At 46.4% G+C, this 17,925-nt stretch overlaps 1 protein-coding gene across 5 annotated transcripts in view; it reads left to right on the top strand.

The window, feature by feature from the left end:
* Window positions 1-17,925, top strand: part of SNRPD3 (small nuclear ribonucleoprotein D3 polypeptide) — a 21,120-nt gene extending 3,195 nt beyond the window's left edge. For 2 of the 5 annotated variants that reach the window (XM_077948556.1, XM_001096170.5), the window contains exons 3-4: window positions 9,902-10,094; window positions 13,555-17,925. In XM_077948556.1, coding sequence (XP_077804682.1) covers window positions 9,902-10,094; window positions 13,555-13,616 — 255 coding nt within the window. In that variant the 3' untranslated portion in view covers window positions 13,617-17,925. The remainder of the gene's footprint in view (window positions 1-9,901; window positions 10,095-13,554) is intronic. The other 3 variants (XR_013398662.1, XR_013398661.1, NM_001194052.2) reach the window with 3 other exon arrangements.

Genomic DNA, 17,925 nt, shown 5'->3' with positions numbered 1-17,925 from the left:
TTTATTTGTGATTTTTCTGTAGCTTTGAGCGTCTATCATCTTCCTGCGAGGTTGACAAGCTTGGTCAGTTCCCTGGATGCAGAGAAGTAGACCTCTGGTGACTCAGGTTTATTGCATCATTGTCAATAGATCAGTTTATCTATTGACAGTAGATAGGTTTATCATCTCTCTTTCATATATCCAGACCTCTGGCTTAAGGCATGCTCATCCACTTTAAGGTACTTTAATTTGGTGAGGAGAATGCAGGACTTGGGTTAGTGAATCTTAATGGGTTTGTCATCTAGCTATATGTATTTGGACAACCTGCTGGGTTTCCAGGGCCTTTGTCATCCCATCCATAACATGAAGGTGTCTAACCAGATAACCTCGGTGGCCATTCAGAGATGCAGTCCACGTGACACAAAGTGCACAGAACTTGGAGTCAGACAGACCTGGAATCAGCTTGCAGCCTGCCACCTAGGGTGACTTGGGGTGAGCTTTGGACCTCCTTCGTCCTCTGGTCCCTCTTCTAAGTCAGGGATAAAAATAGCTCCTTGGCTTCAGAAGGAACCATAGTGCAGAAGAAATGAGTAGATGCATGTCACATGCCTGACCAATGGTGGGGGGGCAGCCACCTGCCTCCCTGCTTGTATTTGTATGCTAGTGCTGCCAATAACAAAGTTTCACAGATTGGGCAGCTTAGACAACACAAATTTGTTTTCTCCTAGATCTGAAGGCTGGAAGTCTGAGATCAAGGTGTTGGCAAGGCTGATTTCTTCTGAGGGATGTGAAGGAAGGATCTGTTCCAGGCCTCTCTCCTTACTTATAGATGACTCTCTTCTCCCTGTGTCTTCACTTGGTCTTCACTCTGTAGTGTTTCTGTCTAGATCTCTTCTTATAAGGATACCAGGCATGTAGAAATAGGGCCCACTCTAATGACTTTTCTTAACATAAAGTTTTTTTTTTAATAAAGTTTTTTTTTTTTTTTTTTGAGATGGAGCCTTGCTCTGTCGCCCAGGCTGGAGTGCAGTGGCGCGATCTTGGCTCACTGCAACCTCCGCCTTCCAGGTTCAAGCGATTCTCCTGCCTCAGCCTCCCAAGTAGCTGAGACTACAGGCACCTGCCACCATGTCAGCTAATTTTTGTATTTTTAGTAGAGACGGGTTTCACCATATTGGCCAGGCTGGTCTCGAACTCCTGACCTTGTGGTCCACTTGTCTCAGCCTCCCAAAGTGCTGGGACTACAGATGTGAGCCACCATGCCCGGCTTGCCTTTTTTTTTTTTTTTTTTTTTTTTGTGAGACAGAGTCTCACTCTGTTGTCCAGGCTGGAGTGCAGTGGCACAATCTCAACTCACTGCAACCTCTGCCTCCCGGGTTCAAGCAGTTCTCATGCCTCAGCCTCCCAAGTAGCTGCGACTATGCCCGGCTAATTTTTTGTATTTTTAGTAGAGATAGGGTTTCTCTGTGTTGCCCAAGCTGGTCTCGAACTCCTGAGCTCAGGCAATCCACCCGCCTCAACCTCCCAAGTGCTAGGATTACAGGCGTGAGCCACTGCGCCCAGCCCTTTTTTTTTTTTTCTTTTCTTTTGAGACAGAATCTTGCTCTGTCGTCCAGGCAGGAGTGCAGTGGCACGATCTCAGTGCACTACAACCTCCACCTTCCTGGGTTCAAGCAATTCTCTTGCCTCAGCCTCCCGAGTAGCTGGGATTACAGGCATGGGCTGCCATACCCCACTAATTTTAATATTTTTTTGTATTTTTAATACAGACGGAGTCTCATCATGTTGCCCAGGCTGGTCTCTAACTCCTGAGCTCAGGCAGTCTGCCCACCTTGGCCTCCCAAAGTGCTAGGATTACAGGCGTGAGCCACTGCACCCAGCCTTTTTTCTTTTCTTTTCTTTTCTTTTTTCTTTTCTTTTCTTTTCTTTTCTTCTTTTTCTTTTTCTTCTTTGGAGATTAAGCCTTGGCTCTGTTGACCAGGCTGGGGTGCAGTGGTTTGATCATAACTCATGGCAGCCTTGCACTTCTGGGCTCAAGAGATCTATTCACTTCAGCCTTCTAAGTATCCAGGACTACCAATGTGCACCACCACACCTAGCTAATTTTTAAATTTCTTTGTAGAGATGGAGTCTTGATATGTTTTTCAGGCCGGTTTCAAACTCCTGGCCACAAGTGATCCTCCTGCCTTGGTCTCTCACACTGCTGGAATTACAGGCATGAGCCACCACATCTGGCCTGTAAAGATTTTTTGTCTCTAAATATGATCACATTCTGAGGTGCTGGGTATTAGGACTTCAACAATGGATTTTTTTAGCCCATAACAGGATGTAGAGGCTTCACTGGATCTACCAAAACCTAGGCACATTGAATAAGAGCCAGCAGACTGTGGTGTAGCTAAAGCTGGCAGTGGATGAACACTGAGCACAGTTTAGTTTGTTCAGTATATCTCAGGCTGTGAGACTTATGGCTCCTGCAGTGCCCCGTACTGTCTGTCCTTCCCAGATCCAATCATTCTGCCTTTTGGGAATGAGAACATCCTCTTAGCACTTTCCCTTGCTTCTTCAATAACATTTTCTGTTATAAAAGTGGAGTGGGACCAAATGTGGTGGCTACTCCTATAATCCCAATACTTTGAGAAGCTGAGGCAGGAGGATCACTTGAGCCCAGGAGTTCAAGATCAACCTGGGCAACATGACAAGACCTTGTCTCTAACATAACATAACATAACATAACATAACATTACATAAATAACATACATAACATAACATGACATATAAAATAAAAAATAAAATAAAATAAGGGTGTGGTGGCACACGCCTATAGTCCGAGCCATTCAGGTGGAGGCTGAGGTGGGAGGATTACTTGAGCCCAGGATGTCAAGGCTGCAGTGAGCTATGATGGTGCCACTGTACTCCAGCCTGGGCGACGGAGTGAGACCTGGTCTCACACACACACACACACACACACAAACGCACACCACAAAGATTTGGAAAAGATAAATAGAGGATCTCACTTTGTTGCTCAGGCTAGTCTTGCACTCCTGGACTTAAGCCATCCTCCCACCTTGGCCTCCTAAAGTATTGGAATTACAGGCCTGAGCCACACCTGCCCTGTTTTGGGGTTTTAGTATTTACTTTTTATTCTATCCCCTTTCAGAAATAGTTAGACCCTGTCTCTTCCAAAAAGCAAAAAAGGTTTAAAAATTATCTGGATGTGGGGCCGGGCGCGGTGGCTCACGCCTGTAATCCCAGCACTTTGGGAGGCCAAGGCGGGCGGATCACAAGGTCAGGAGATCGAGACCATCCTGGCTAACACAGTGAAACCTCGTCTCTATTAAAAAAAAATACAAAAAAAGGAGCCAGGTGTGGTGGTGGGCACCTGTAGTCCCAACTAATCGTGCCACTGCACTCCAGCCTGGGTGACAGAGTGAGACTCTGTCTCCAAAAATAATAAATAAACAAATAAATAATCTGGATGTGATGGCTTATGCCTATAGTCCAGCTAGTCCATAGACTGAGGCAAAAAGGATCACTTGAGTCCACCCAGCAGTTCAGGCTGCAGTAAGCTCTGGTTGCACCACTGCACTCCAGCCTGGGTGACAGAGCAAGACCCTATCTCTAAAAAAATTTATGTCAGGATAAAAGTAGATATTTAGATCATGGTGCAGGTAAGCTGGGGTAGAACATAAAATGAAGCCAAGCAGTCAGTATCCAGAAATGTAAACCTGAATCCCTGTACATTGAATCAAGTTACATTCCAGTGTAAGCTTAAGCAGGGAAGATCATCAGTTCCAAAAAGCGTAGCGTTCTTTTTTGTTTTTGTTTTTGAGATGGACTGTTGCCCAGGCTGGAGTGCAGTGGTGCAATCTCAGCTGACTGCAAGCTCTGCCTCCCAGGTTGATGCCATTGTCCTGCCTCTGCCCCCTGAGTAGCTGGGACTACAGGTGCCCGCCACCACGTCCGGCTAATTTTTTTTTTTTTGATTTTTTTAGTAGAGACAGGGTTTCACTGTGTTAGCCAGGATGGTCTCAATCTCCTGACCTCGTGATCCACCCGCCTCGGCATCCCAAAGTGCTGGGATTACAGGTGTGAGCCACCGTGCCCGGCCAGTGTTCTTAAGTTAAAATAGCAATCGAGGCCGGGCGCGGTGGCTCACGCCTGTAATCCCAGCACTTTGGGAGGCCGAGGCGGGCGGATCACAAGGTTAGGAGATCGAGACCACGGTGAAACCCCGTCTCTACTAAAAATACAAAAAAAATTAGCCGGGCGCGGTTGTGGGCGCCTGTAGTCCCAGCTACTCGGGAGGCTGAGGCAGGAGAATGGCGTGAACCCGGGAGGCGGAGCTTGCAGTGAGCCGAGATCGCGCCACTGCACTCCAGCCTGGGCGACAGAGCGAGACTCCGTCTCAAAAAAAAAAAAAAATAAAATAAAATAAAATAGCAATCGTGTGGATTTCCCTGGCAGTCAGATACAGGAGACACTATTACATGATATCCTCGACAACATCCCTGTACAAAATACACTGTCGTTTATGGTCCCTCAAGTAGTTTTAAGGTATCCTGTTATCTTAGCACTGTTTTTGACATTTGAAAATGTAAAATATGGCCAGGCGTATTGGCTCATGCCTGTAACCCCAGCACTTTGGGAGGCTGGGCCAGGAGGATCACTTGAGCCCAAGAGTTCGGGACCAGCCTGGGCAACATAGTGAGACCCTGTCTCATATATATAATTTTTTTTTTTTTTTTTAAGGAAGAAAAGGAAATATGTAATATGAAACTCAGGATGAGGTCCCTGAAATGGTCATAGGGTGTGCATCTGAGGTTAAGCTGGGAAGGCAGGGAGCTTTTGTTCTCCTCGTTCCAACAAGCTGCAAGCCAAGCACTGGTCACCAGTGCTGCAGGATATGGCATGTCTGTCAAAATACTGTTGGCGTAAGTGAGAAAAATAACAAGACTCCAAAATATGTCCCCAATTTTATAAAAATGGAACCAAATTATAAATGATACAAGCAAATACAGAGAGTAATGGTCAAACCCATTTCACTACATTCAATGTGACTTAATTCTTAGAAGTTTTTTTTTTTTTTTTTTTTTTGAGACGGAGTCTCGCTCTGTCGCCCGGGCTGGAGTGCAGTGGCCAGATCTCAGCTCACTGCAAGCTCCGCCTCCCGGGTTTACGCCATTCTCCTGCCTCAGCCTCCCGAATAGCTGGGACTACAGGCGCCCGCCACCTCGCCCGGCTAGTTTTTTTTTGTATTTTTTTTTTTTTAGTAGAGACGGGGTTTCACCGTGTTAGCCAGGATGGTCTCGATCTCCTGACCTCGTGATCCGCCCGCCTCGGCCTCCCAGAGTGCTGGGATTACAGGCTTGAGCCACCGCGCCCGGCCAATTCTTAGAAGTTTTGATGGGCGAATGTGGTGCAGAACTCTGCACAGGCAGACGTTGTGCTTTTGGGGCTTTGACATGACCACCCAATCGCTGATGGGACTGTTTGAAATCTGTTTTCTTGGCTGTGGCATAATAGCCGTCTTTGGAAAAATGGTCTCTGTATGGAATATAGTATTGTGTCACTGTATAAAAATGAGAACCCGAAAGAAGCTCTCACATGATTGGATCAGAAAATTGCCCATAACTATTGCTAGGAAAGTTTTTGAAATCTCTGAATTCAATGTGGTTGAATTTCTTTAGACACCTAGCCCTCTAGGTTGAAGGAAAACCAGTTTTTTAAACTTATCATATACTTTTCTCCCTGTACTGTTTGTGAGTGGATTGCATTCATCATACTCCTCTACCCCATAATACTTTTGTATTTCCTAAGAACAAAGATAGGTAGATGGCATCAGTTGGTATTCCTATTATAGCAGTGGCAACCAAGTGCCTCTGCCTTTGTTTATGTGTGAAATTGTCCTAAAGAATGCATTTCTGGTGTATTGACATGCCTGAGACACCCCAACGCACCTTCACAGTCCTGGAGCTAACTTTCTCCATCTTGGCCCTGGGTATCTAAGAAAGTCCCATCGCTTTGTGCTACAAAAATTATTTCTCTCTCTCCCACTCAGGATGTCATTTCAGTTGAGTACCTGGCTTATACCATCTGTGTTTCATTGTGGCTGTTGAGGAAAGTTGATTAAACTGGGTTTTCCTGCCTGGATTTGATTAAGATCTGGTTCATTCAAAAGTTGCTGCCTTTGGCTTCTCATACAAACACAGCTCAGGCTTATTAGCAAGCTCTAGCAGGCGTGTGTGTCGTTAGACTGTGGGGTTTTTTTTTTTTTTTGAGACGGAGTCTCGCTCTGTCGCCCAGGCTGGAGTGCAGTGGCGCGATCTCGGCTCACTGCAAGCTCCGCCTCCCGGGTTCACGCCATTCTCCTGCCTCAGCCTCCCGAGTAGCTGGGACTACAGGCGCCCACAACCGCGCCCGGCTTATTTTTTGTAATTTTTAGTAGAGACGGGGTTTCACCGTGGTCTTGATCTCCTGACCTTGTGATCCGCCCGCCTCGGCCTCCCAAAGTGCTGGGATTACAGGCGTGAGCCACCGCGCCTGGCCGACTGTGGGGTTTTGTCCACAGCAAGCTGTTCTCAGCCATTGCTGCAGGGAAAGCGAGAGCAGTAGTGAGCCTGATTGTTAGGGTTAAAATAGGAGTCAGATGACACTGGACTCTCCTGCTTCAGCCAGGACATAGTTCATTTATGGAAATGCCTAGATTAAGTCTTGTTGGACTTATGCAACGGCTTCTGTCAGGAAAGGAGTGAGATGTGCCCCTATGTGCTGGAGGGAGTATGGCTTAGCAGTGGCACAACTCCCAAAACACATTTTAACTGTCAATCAGATTTAGCATTTACTGAGTCTCTATTGTGTGTTAGGCAATAGAGACAGCATTTAGACATACTTTAGCTTGTTTACTTTGGTTTGTTTGTTTGTTTGTTTTTTTGACAGGGTCTTACTCTGTTGCCCAGGCTGGAATGCAGTATTGTAATCATAGCTCACTGTACCCTTGAACTCCTGGGCTCCAGCCATCCTCCCACCTCAGCCTCCCAAGTAGCTGGGACTGCAGGCATGCACCACCACACCTGGCTAATTGTTAAAAATTTTTGTAGAGATGGGTTCTTGCTATGTTTCCCAGGCTGGTCTCAAACTCCTGACCTCAAGCAGTCCTCCCACCTTGGCCTCCGAAAGTGCTGGGATTACAGGCATGAACCATTGCGCCTGGCCTAGTTTACTTTTTAACAATTTCAGGAGGTGTGATCAGATGCAGTGGTTAAGAGTGTGAGTTAGACAGAACTGGGTTCAAACTCCAGCCAGGCCATGTAAGCATGGTGTGACCTCAAGCAGGAGAATAGGGGGAAAGGGCATGGATTTCTGGGGACAGATCTGCCTCTGAATGGCTATGTCACTTCATCTCTTTACCTTGTAGGATTTTGTGGGGTGACATGAGCTGCTGTGGGGAAATCACCTGGGCCAGCACTTGATGTCTAATAAGTGTTCAGTAAATGTTGGCTTTGTCGTCTTGTATTTTCCTCAGCTTTGTAGGTGAGGGAACGGAGGCTCAGAGAAGCCTGGAGATGTATCTGGGGTTACACTTCTGACAAATGGCAGAGCTGGATCTCACCTATAGGTCTTTAGGTCTATTTTACAGAGTCATGAGTGTGGCACAGTCTCCAAAACACCTGTTTTTTTTTTTTTTTTTTTGAGACGGAGTCTCGCTCTGTTGCCCAGGCTGGAATACAGTGGTGTGATCTTAGCTCACTGCAACCTGTACCTCCTGGGTTCAAGTGATTTTCTCCTGCCTCAGCCTCCCAAGTAGGTGTTTGCCACCATACCGAGCTAATTTTTGTATTTTTAGTAGAGATGGGGTTTCACCATGTTTGCCAGACTGGTCTCAAACTCCTGACCTCAGGTGATCCACCCACCTTGGCCTCCCAAAGTGCTGGGATTATAGGCATGAACCCCCGCACCCAGCCCCAAAACACATTTCAATTGTCAGCAGATTCAGGTGAGCCTGAGTTGTATCCAGTTTCTCTCTTGGGTAGTCTAACCATACCTGGTGTTCATTTGTGGCACTAGAGGTTATGGTATTCTTCAGGGGAAGAAAAGGATTGGTAAGGACTTGGGAACTGGATGAAAATTTGATAACAGGCTGGGAGTGAGGAGCCTAGAGCAGAAGATTTATGGGAAACTGGAGCCCTGGTGCCTCTGAAGGTAGAACAGGGATAGTGGGTGGAAGCTCTAGAAACCATTCCTCTAGAAACTGCTCATATACCACAGGGGTGGCCCCAGAGCATAGTTATGTTTGTTTGCTTTTTGAGAGAATCTTGCTCTGTGGCCCAGGCTGGGGTGCAGTGGCTCCATCACAGTTCCCTGCAGCCTCAACCTCCCAGAACCAAGTGATCCTTTCACCTCAGCTTCCCGAGTAGCTGGACTACAGGCACGTGCCACCACACCCAGCTAATTTTTGTACAGATGAGGTCTCACTGTGTTGCCCAGGCTGGTCTCAAAACTCCTGGGCTCAAGTGATCCTCCCACCTTGACCTCCCAAAGTGTTGATATTACAGACATGAGCCACCACACCCGGCCCATAGTTGTTCTTTTCTCGCTGAGTGTTCAAGCAGAGGCTGGGTGGCCTGTTAGCACTTGAGGAAAAGAATGAATGAGTATAAGATGGCATCTAGCTAGACAGAAATCTGGGAGACAGCCCATCTCTCTACAACATGGGCTGACCCATTCTGAATAAATTATAGTCCTCTCCCTTTAGAAGGTTTATACAGTGAGCTGCTTTTTCTGTAAACGTGGTACTTGTTGAGGTTGATGCTGGCAGATTGGTATCACCCTCCCATGCCAAGCTGGTCTCACCTTCAGGCTCCTCATTTGTCCATCCTACCGTCTATCCTTGTTGACACATTTATCTTTCCTAAGTGCTGCCTTAACCCTATTGATCTTTCCTCTATTGATAAACTTGACTCTTATCTGAAGTAATGACCCTGTCCAGTGCCTGCTCTTTTCCTTGTGCAAGCTGTTGCCTCATACCCCTCCAGTAATTTCAGGCCCTTTGTGTAGGCCCTGTGGTACCACCTCCATTTCTCAGTCCCTAGTCACCCAAGCTATAGGGTTCTGTCTCACATTCTAGAGTATGCACTCTGGAGGGTCAGAACCACATCTGGTATATACTCGTGACCTTCATGATGCCTTTGAAATCTGAGTGCCAGGCAATGCAGGGGAAGACAGTTTGGACCAGCAGTTTGAAGCTGTTTTAGTTAGAGTTTAGCACCTTCAAGAGCTCTTCACATCTTTGCTGCACAGCCAGGGCTCTGAAGCTAGGCCAACTGGTTCGAATCTGGAGTTCCCTGCATTTCTGCTGTTTGACCTTGGATAACTGCTTTGGTTTTTTTAACCTGTAAAAATGGGAGCACTCGGCTGGGCACAGTGGCTCACGCCTGTAATCCTAACACTTTGGGAGGCCGAGGCGGGCAGATCACCTGAGGTCAGGAGTTCGAGACGAGCCTGACCAACCTGTTGAAACCCGCCTCTACTAAAAATACAAAATTAGCCGGACATGGTGACGCATGCCTGTAATCCCAGCTACTCGGGAGGCTGAAGCAAGAGAATCGCTTGAACCTGGGAGGCAGAGGTTGTAGTGAGCCGAGACCGCGTCATTGCACTCCAACCTGGGCAACAAGAGCGAAACTCCGTCTCAAAAAAAATGGGAGCGCTCATACCCACGCTGGAGGTGTTGTGAGAACTGTTTAGGTAAAGTGCTCAGTGCAGTCCCTAGTGTACATAGTTAGTACTGATGATTGCTGTGTAATTCACCAGCTTTCTCACAATGTCAGTCTGCTTTTCTGGACTTCCGCCTCCCACCAGTCAAGGCCCTCCCCACCACTGGTGCTGTTGACTGTTAATTGATTAGCCACTGATTTCCTTCTAGATGTCCAACATCACAGTCACATACAGAGATGGCCGAGTGGCACAGCTGGAGCAGGTATACATCCGTGGCAGCAAAATCCGCTTTCTGATTTTGCCTGACATGCTGAAGAATGCACCAATGTTAAAGAGCATGAAAAATAAAAACCAAGGCTCAGGGGCTGGCCGAGGAAAAGCTGCTATTCTCAAGGCCCAAGGTAGGTGCTCTTCATGCACAGGTTTTAAAATACAGGTTTGTCTTGTGTCTTGTAGAAAGGGGCCCTCTTACTGCCTGGGAACAGAGAGGGCTTGACCTCTGCTCTCTCCACATCCACTGCCACCCCTTCCCCTTGCAGCATGGAGAGATCCTGTGGGGCCATGAGGCTTTGCCTGGCCTTCTCTGTCTTGCTGCATCTGGAATACTGTCTTAAGTGAAAGGGTTGATGAATCTCCTATAATAAATTTCTAGGAGGACCTTTTTTTATTTTATTTTTTTGAGACAGAGTCTTGCTTTATCACCCAGGCTGGAGTGTGGTGGCGTGATCTCAGCTCACTGCAGCTTCTGCCTCCCAGGTTCAAGCAGTTCTCCTGCCTCCGCCTTTGAAGTAGCTGAGATTACAGGTGTGCACTGCCATGCCCAGCTAATTATTTTTAATTTATTTTATTTATTTATTTTTGTATTTTTAGTAGAGATGGGATTTCACCATGTTGGTCAGGCTGGTCTCGAACTCCTGACCTCACATGATCTACCTGCGTCAGCCTCCTAAAGGGCTGGGATTACCAGTGTGAACCACCACACCCAGAGAGGCCCTTCTTTCTAGAAGTTCTGTGTGAGAGGTGTGGGACAGCTTGCCCTCGTCTAGTTTGCCGAGCACACAATCCGGAGCACATGAGCTGACTCGTGGAGTGTGACAGCCGCATTTCCTAGCAAAACTGGGTCTTATGGATGGACACCCTGCATGTAGTTAGGGAGATCTGATAGTGGAGCTCCGTTTTCAGAAATAAAGCCGCCTTTTAGTACATTCCAAAAGTGGGACTGTCCTTTTCCCATTCCGCTAGTCTGGCCTTGCTTCTTGGTTAGCCTAATTTGGTTTTATATTAGGTTCATGAAAAGTTCTGTCATGTTGATTAGATTAGGCCACAAAGTAATTGCGGCCCTTGGAAACTGTCTTAGTGTTGATAAAAAAGGTTTGCAGCCAGGGAAGGCATTGGTATCTGTAGCTGCTATACATGTTTTATGTATGTGGGAGGAAAAAAGTCAAACTGTGTTTTTCCTCTCCTCTCACAACACAACCATCAACAAAGAAGACTTCTGTGACCAAGCAAGCAGTCAGTTCCACAGTAGACACCAGCTGGGTGTCCTTCAGTTCTGACACTGTCTACCTGGAGATAGCCTGAAAAACCACAGGTTGAGGGCTCAGTCCCACAAGACTGCGCCTGCACCCCCCACTATTATTCATAAGCACAGGCCTCCAGAACATCTGAATAGCTTCAGTCAGGGTTCTCACTTCTCCCTCCTTGGGTTCGATTAATTGCTGGAGTAGCTCACACAATTCGGGAATCACATACTTAAGTTTACTGGTGTATAACAAAGGATATTTTATGGGCTACAAGTAAACAGCCGCATGAAGAGATGCGTAGGGTGAGATCTGGAAGGGTCCCAAGCACAAGAGCTTCTATCCCCATGGAGTTTCTTCCCGGCACATGGATGAGTTCTTGTTCACCTTCCTGTCAGGCTGCGCGTGGTCAGCTGTCCCGAAGCTCCCCTAACCCTGTCCTCTTGGGCCTTTTATGGAGACTTCATTGGATTGACATGGTTAAAGGATGGACAACCATGTGGAAATGCCATTAGACAAAAAGGGTGTGATCTAATACGAAGAGACGGGGTGGGGAGACCCCGCAAGGCCTGTCCAGACTCTTTTTGGCCTCTCTGTGCAGCATCTGTTCCTCCAGGGTATAGGGCAGGAGCTTTCTCTGGGGTGAGCTCTTATGACCCACACTCAGATTAGGGTCTGGCCTTGGGCAGGTGAAAGGGGGGCAGGAGAAATTTCAAGAGAGAGATTCTGTCACCCGAGTCCTGCTTCTGAGGCCTAAAGTGCCCCAACGTTGTAACAAAAGACTATCACGAGGACTATAGGAGTTATGAGCCGGGAACCATGGATGAGAGCTCGAGTTTAAAGATAAAATAGTGTGAGGGGCCGGGCACAGTGGCTCATGCCTGTAATCCCAGCATTTGGGAGGCTGAGGTGGGCAGATCATGAAGTCAGAAGTTTGAGACCAGCCTGGCCAACACAGTGAAACCCTGTCTTTACTAAAAATACAAAAATTAGCCGGGCGTGGTGGTGGGTCCCAGTAGTCCCAGCTACTCGGGAGGCTGAGGCAGGAGAATCGCTTGAACCCGGGAGGTGGAGGTGGCAGTGAGGCAAGATTATGCTAGTGCACTCCAGCCTGAGTGACAGAGCTAGACTCCATCTCAAAAAAAAAAAAAAAAAAATTTTATCTGTCCTTCAAACCCTGGCTTCTCCTAGAACCCCTGGGTTACAGAGGAGAACAACAGTCTTATCATGCTGTTGATATGGAGAGTGTTTTCTTTTTGCTACTGTGAATTTTTTTTTTTTTTTTTGAGACTCAGTCTCCATCGCCCAGGCTGCAGTGCGGTGGCTCGATCTCAGCTCACTGAGACCTCTTCCGACTCCTAGGTTCAAGTGATTCTCTTGCCTCAGCCTCCCAGGTAACTGGGATTACAGGCGCATACCACCACGTGCAGCTAATTTTTGTGTGTTCAGTAGAGATGGGGTTTTGCCAAGTTGGCCAGTCTGGTCTCGAACTTCTGACCTCAAGTGATCTGCCTGCCTTGGCCTCGCAAAGGCCTGGGGTTACAGACATGAGCCACTGTACCTAGCCTGAAATAATTCTTTTCTCAGAAAAAAATACAAAAAATAACCCTTCTCCCAGATCTAACACATGTTAACACTTAAGTATATTTGTTTCAGAATTGAAAAAATGAATTCAGTACATCTATGTTTTTTAGCTCAGCCAAGGCCAGCCCCAGGGATTTCTCTTCTGTAGCTCTCAGACCACCTTCTTTGCCCTCAGCATGCTACCTCCCAGCCTCTTGGAGAGAGCAGTGTGGGACTGGAAGGCAAGAGTGTGGTACTACCTCCTGCTCTGATGCCAGTCCCCAGCCCCTGCCCCTCTGCCTCCATCCCCGCTCTGAAATGCAGTGGCTGTCAGCCGGGTGTGGTGGCTCACGTCTGTAATCCTGACACTTTGGGAGGCCGAGGTGGGCGTATCACCTGAGGTCAGGAGTTCGATAGCAGCCTGGCCAACATGGTGAAACCCTGTCTCTACTAAAAATACAGGAAATTAGCTAGGTGTTGTGGCTCACGCCTGTAGTCCCCAGCTACTCAGGAGGCTGAGACACAAGAATCACCTGATCCTGGGAGGTAGAGGTTTCAGTGAGCCAAGATCATGCTACTGCACTCCAGCCTGGGCGACAGAGTGGGAGTCTGTCTCAAAAAGGCGGGGGGTGTCGGAAATGCCATGGCCAGGGTGATGTTGGACCAGGTAACCCTTCAGAACCCTTCTAACTGGTGTCCTAGGCCCTGGCTACTCTGTGCTATGAGCATTCACTGACCACGCTGACCTGGCCTCCTGTTTTCTCTTCTTCCCTTTCAGTGGCTGCAAGAGGAAGAGGACGTGGAATGGGACGTGGAAACATCTTTCAAAAACGAAGATAATTTTCTCCGCTGAACAGACCTTTGCCCTTTTTTCTTTCAGGTTATCTGAGTTCACTGGAGGGTGGGTGCTTGTGTATATGTCCTAGGTATCTTTTGACATTTTTCTCTTTAGATCAGGGGAAATGTTGAAGCTAAATAAATCTGGGGGGTTTTTTGTTCTGTTTTGTTTTGTTTTTTTCCTTTGAGAAAATAAGGACTTTGTATTCATTTGGAGTTTGCTTTGGCTAAATTTTGACACCCTGGGGGGTGTCCTGGGAGAATGCCAGTACTTTGAAATAGCACAGCTATTGATGAGAGTTTAAGCTGCTGTTCCTGGCCAGTTGCAGGTTAAGCCCCAGAAGAGTTCACCTTGGAGAAGCTCCGAGAACACACAGATTGTGTCTCTTTCATCTTCAGACACGGGCACTTAGTGTGGCACTTTGTTCAGTTAACATTTGTGGAATTGTTATCAGCTCAGCTTTAAGAATGCAGGTGACCCTGTCCCTTGATAAAGTCATAGGTAATTCAGGGGCCGGGCTCGGTGGCTCACGCATGTAATCCCAGCACTTTGGGAGGCCAGGGCGGGCAAGTCACTAAGTCGGGAGTTTGGCCGATATGGTGAAACCCCATGTCTACAAAAAATACAAAAATTAGCCGGGCGTGGTGGCGTGTACCTGTAGTCCCAGATACTCGGGAGGCTGAGGCAGAAGAATCACTTGAACCCAGAAGGTGGACGTTGCAGTGAGCAGAGATTGCACCACTGCACTCCAGCCTGGGCAACAGCGAGACTGCATCTCAAAAAAAAAAAAAAGTAATTCAGGGGATCCTAGTGGCCAACTTCCTTGGCTCCTATACTGGCTACACAAGCAGTTTTGTGGTGATTTGGGGAAACAGATTCTTGGGAGCTTATCAGAGCATCTCAGCATTGATTGACACATCCATAGTTTTTAGTGTAGAAAGGGTGACCAGCAGCTGGGCACAGTGGCTTGCTTCCAGCACTCTGGGAGGCTGAGGTAGAGGATTGAGAGGAGTTCAAAACCAGCCTGCGAGACATAGTGAGACCCTGTCTCTACAAAAAAATTTAAAAATTAATTCAGCATGGTGGTGCACACCTGTAGTCCTCACTACTTGGGAGGCTGAGGAGGGAGGATCACTTGAGCCTGGGAGTGTGAGGCTGCAGTGAGCTATGACCTTGCCACTGTACTCCAGCCTGGGCAAAAGAGCAAGACTTTGTCTTTAAAGAAACATAAGTAGTAGTAAAGAGTGTGAGATACACAGGGTGAATAATTGTGACAGAAACACAGAAATTGGAAAAGCAGCCTAAAAAGATCAAATAACCAAAAAGAGGTCTTGCCAGGGATTCAGTACGGTATGAGCTACAGTATAAGCATCAAGAGGAAAAGTGATCAATTATTGGCTTTAGAATATTGCTCGTTGAACAGATTGTTCAAGTAATGGAAGAGGAGGAAAAAAAAAATCCAGCACATTAGTTAACCTGGCGTCACTGAGTTTCTAATAAGCTTTGTCTTATGATACTGCTTGGAGGTTACAGAACTGGTATTCTTCTGAGGAATAAGCATCAGTGAGTTGGTCAGATACAATAGGCATTTAAAGTAGGGCTTCAGGCCAAACATGGTGCCCCACGCCTATAATGCCAGCACTGTGGGAGGTCAAGACGGGAGGATCACTTGAACCTAGGAGTTTGGGACTAACTTGGGCAACAAAGCAAGACCCCATCTCTATAAAAAATTGAAAAGTAGCCTAGTACAGCTGACGCCTGCAGTCCCAGCTACCCCGGAGGTTGAGGCAGGAGGACCACGTGAGGCCAGGAGATTAAGGCTGTAGTAAGCTGTAATTGCACCACTGCACTCCAGCCTGGATGACAGCGAGACCCTGTCTCTTAAAAAAACAAAACAAATGAAAGCAGTAGTTTTCAACAGCAGCTAAGGATCTTGTTAGAAATGAAGACTGCAAGCCCCATGCCTGGAGTGGGGCCCAGGAATCTGCATTTTAAACAATTCCCTTGTCCCCAGCAATTCTTAAGTATTCTATCTAAGGAGACCTGGAGCCATATTTTGACTCTGTACTTAAATATGTTATTTTAGTATAACCATTACTGAATTCATCATACTTTCACAGTAAACAGTACTTTGAATAATAATACATCACACTTAATAATAGTGAACTGCATCCTCGATCCCAAAAACTACTTTTGATGTAGTTCACCCTGGACCCATACAGGATCTCCAGCCTTGCAGATTCTCCACATAGTGGAAACTGGCTATAACCCTACCTAGATCCTGAAAAGTGAAGGGGGATCAATCTAAAATATGTAGCTTTGTAAACAGTTTTATATCCTGCATCTTAGGGGGAAAAATCAGTTAACGCATACTGAAAACAAGTTGTTCCGTAAGGTTTATTATGAAAGACAGTAGCCCTCCTACCCTGCCTTTACCCCACTTTCCTTGTCTCACGATAGTCTTTCCAACTCTTGGCTGATTTGTTTGTATTTACCTCCATGTCTTAATATGAACATGTTTTCATGCTTTTCCTTGACGGTTTTTTGTTTGCTTGTTTTAAGACGGTCTCACTCTCCCTCAGGCGGGAGTGCAATGGCACAATCATGGCTTACTGAAACCTCGACCTCCCCGGGCTCAGGTGATTCTCCCACATCAGACCCCCGAGTAGCTAGAAATACTGGTGTGCATCACCATGACCAGCTAATTTTTGTATTTTTTTGTAGAGACAGGGTTTTGCCATGTTGCCTAGGCTGGTCTTGAACTCGTGGGCTCAAGCGATCCGCCGGCCTCAGCCTGCTAGGATTATAGGTGTGAGCCACTGCACCAGGCCACCATTATCTTTTGAATCCTCTCTTCCTCCTGCCCACCATAAATATATTTCCTCTCACCCATCTCCCTGATATTGTAATCTGGTTAAATCATATTCAGTGTTAAATTATTAAGATGTGATTAAACTTTTTAAAAATATGGCAGTGTCATAATAATCACAGCTGAGTCATATCATAGACTAGATTACTATGGAACTTTTCCCTGAAAGTAATCCTCTTGCATTTTTATTTGCTTAGTTTTCTATTTGTCACTAATTCATCCCCAGTCATATCTAAAGATCATGACACATCATTTATCAGTTATTATTCTTGACCCACCCCAATCTGGACTGGTTTCCCCCTGTGCTTGGTGTGTCGCTGTCACCCGGGGCACTCCCCACACTGCTCCTCTGTTGGATCTGTTTTCTGTGTAACCTTTTCTTTTATCACCTTATTTTGGGGGAGTACCTGCATGTCTAAAAATGTGCTCACACTTGATTTGATTGGGTATGAAATTCTATGTTAGAATCAATATCCTTCAGAATTTTGAAGGTGTGGTTACTTTGTCATCTAACATTGCTATAGAGAAGTCTGAAGTGATTTTGAGTCTGGATCCTTTTTATATGACTTTTTTTTTCCCCTTCTGTCACCAGTGTTCCAAAATTTCACAATGATGTATTAATACTACTGCCTTGGTGAAGGTCTGTTTCCATGCCAGTCCCCTTTCCAAGTGGACTCTTGTCCTTAATGTCTGGGAAACTTTCTTGAATTCTTTGTCAGTGATTTTCTTCCTTAGGTTGTCTGTGGTTTTTCTTTTTTATTTTTTTAAGACTGAGTTTCACTCCTGTTACTCAGGCTGGAATGCAATGGCGCCATCTAAGCTCACTGCAACCTTTGCCTTCCGTGTTCAAGCAATTCTCCTGCCTCAGCGGTTCTCCTGCCTCAGCCTCCCAAGTAACTGGGATTACAGGCACCTGCCCCCACACCCGGCTAATTTTTTGTATTTTTAGTAGAGGTAGGGTTTCACCATGTTGGTCAGGCTGGTCTCGAACTTGTGACCTCAGGTGATCCACTCGCCTTGGCCTCCCAAAGTGCTGGGATTACAGGTGTGAGCTACCATGCCTCACTGTCTGTGGTTTTTCTTTCTGGAATTTCTGCTACTCAGATGGTGGACCCAGAATTACCTCTTCTTGTGTACCCCAACCCCAATTGTCTTATCTTTTGATCATAATTTATGGAGGATTACTCCAAGCTGGTTCTCTGATTGTTCCTTTGTTTATGTAGATATATACAGACAGTACCTTGTTCCTTGTTGGAACATCTTTGAGGATATTAATATGCTCTGTAGAAGCTTTCGTCTCCCTGCATATGTCTTTCCGCTTTCTGTTTCTTCGGTTTAATCTTTCATGTTACAGACTTTCTTTAACTGCCTGGCAATCATTGGTAATCTTGCTTATATTTAAGAGTGTGGAGTATTAAAAAGAATTTGTGTTTGTAAGGTAA

This window comes from Macaca mulatta, chromosome 10, assembly GCF_049350105.2.
Source record: "Macaca mulatta isolate MMU2019108-1 chromosome 10, T2T-MMU8v2.0, whole genome shotgun sequence".
NCBI classification, from domain to species: domain Eukaryota; kingdom Metazoa; phylum Chordata; class Mammalia; order Primates; family Cercopithecidae; genus Macaca; species Macaca mulatta.
Note: the sequence above shows the minus strand (reverse complement) of the source record. Positions and strands in the feature narration are given on the sequence as shown.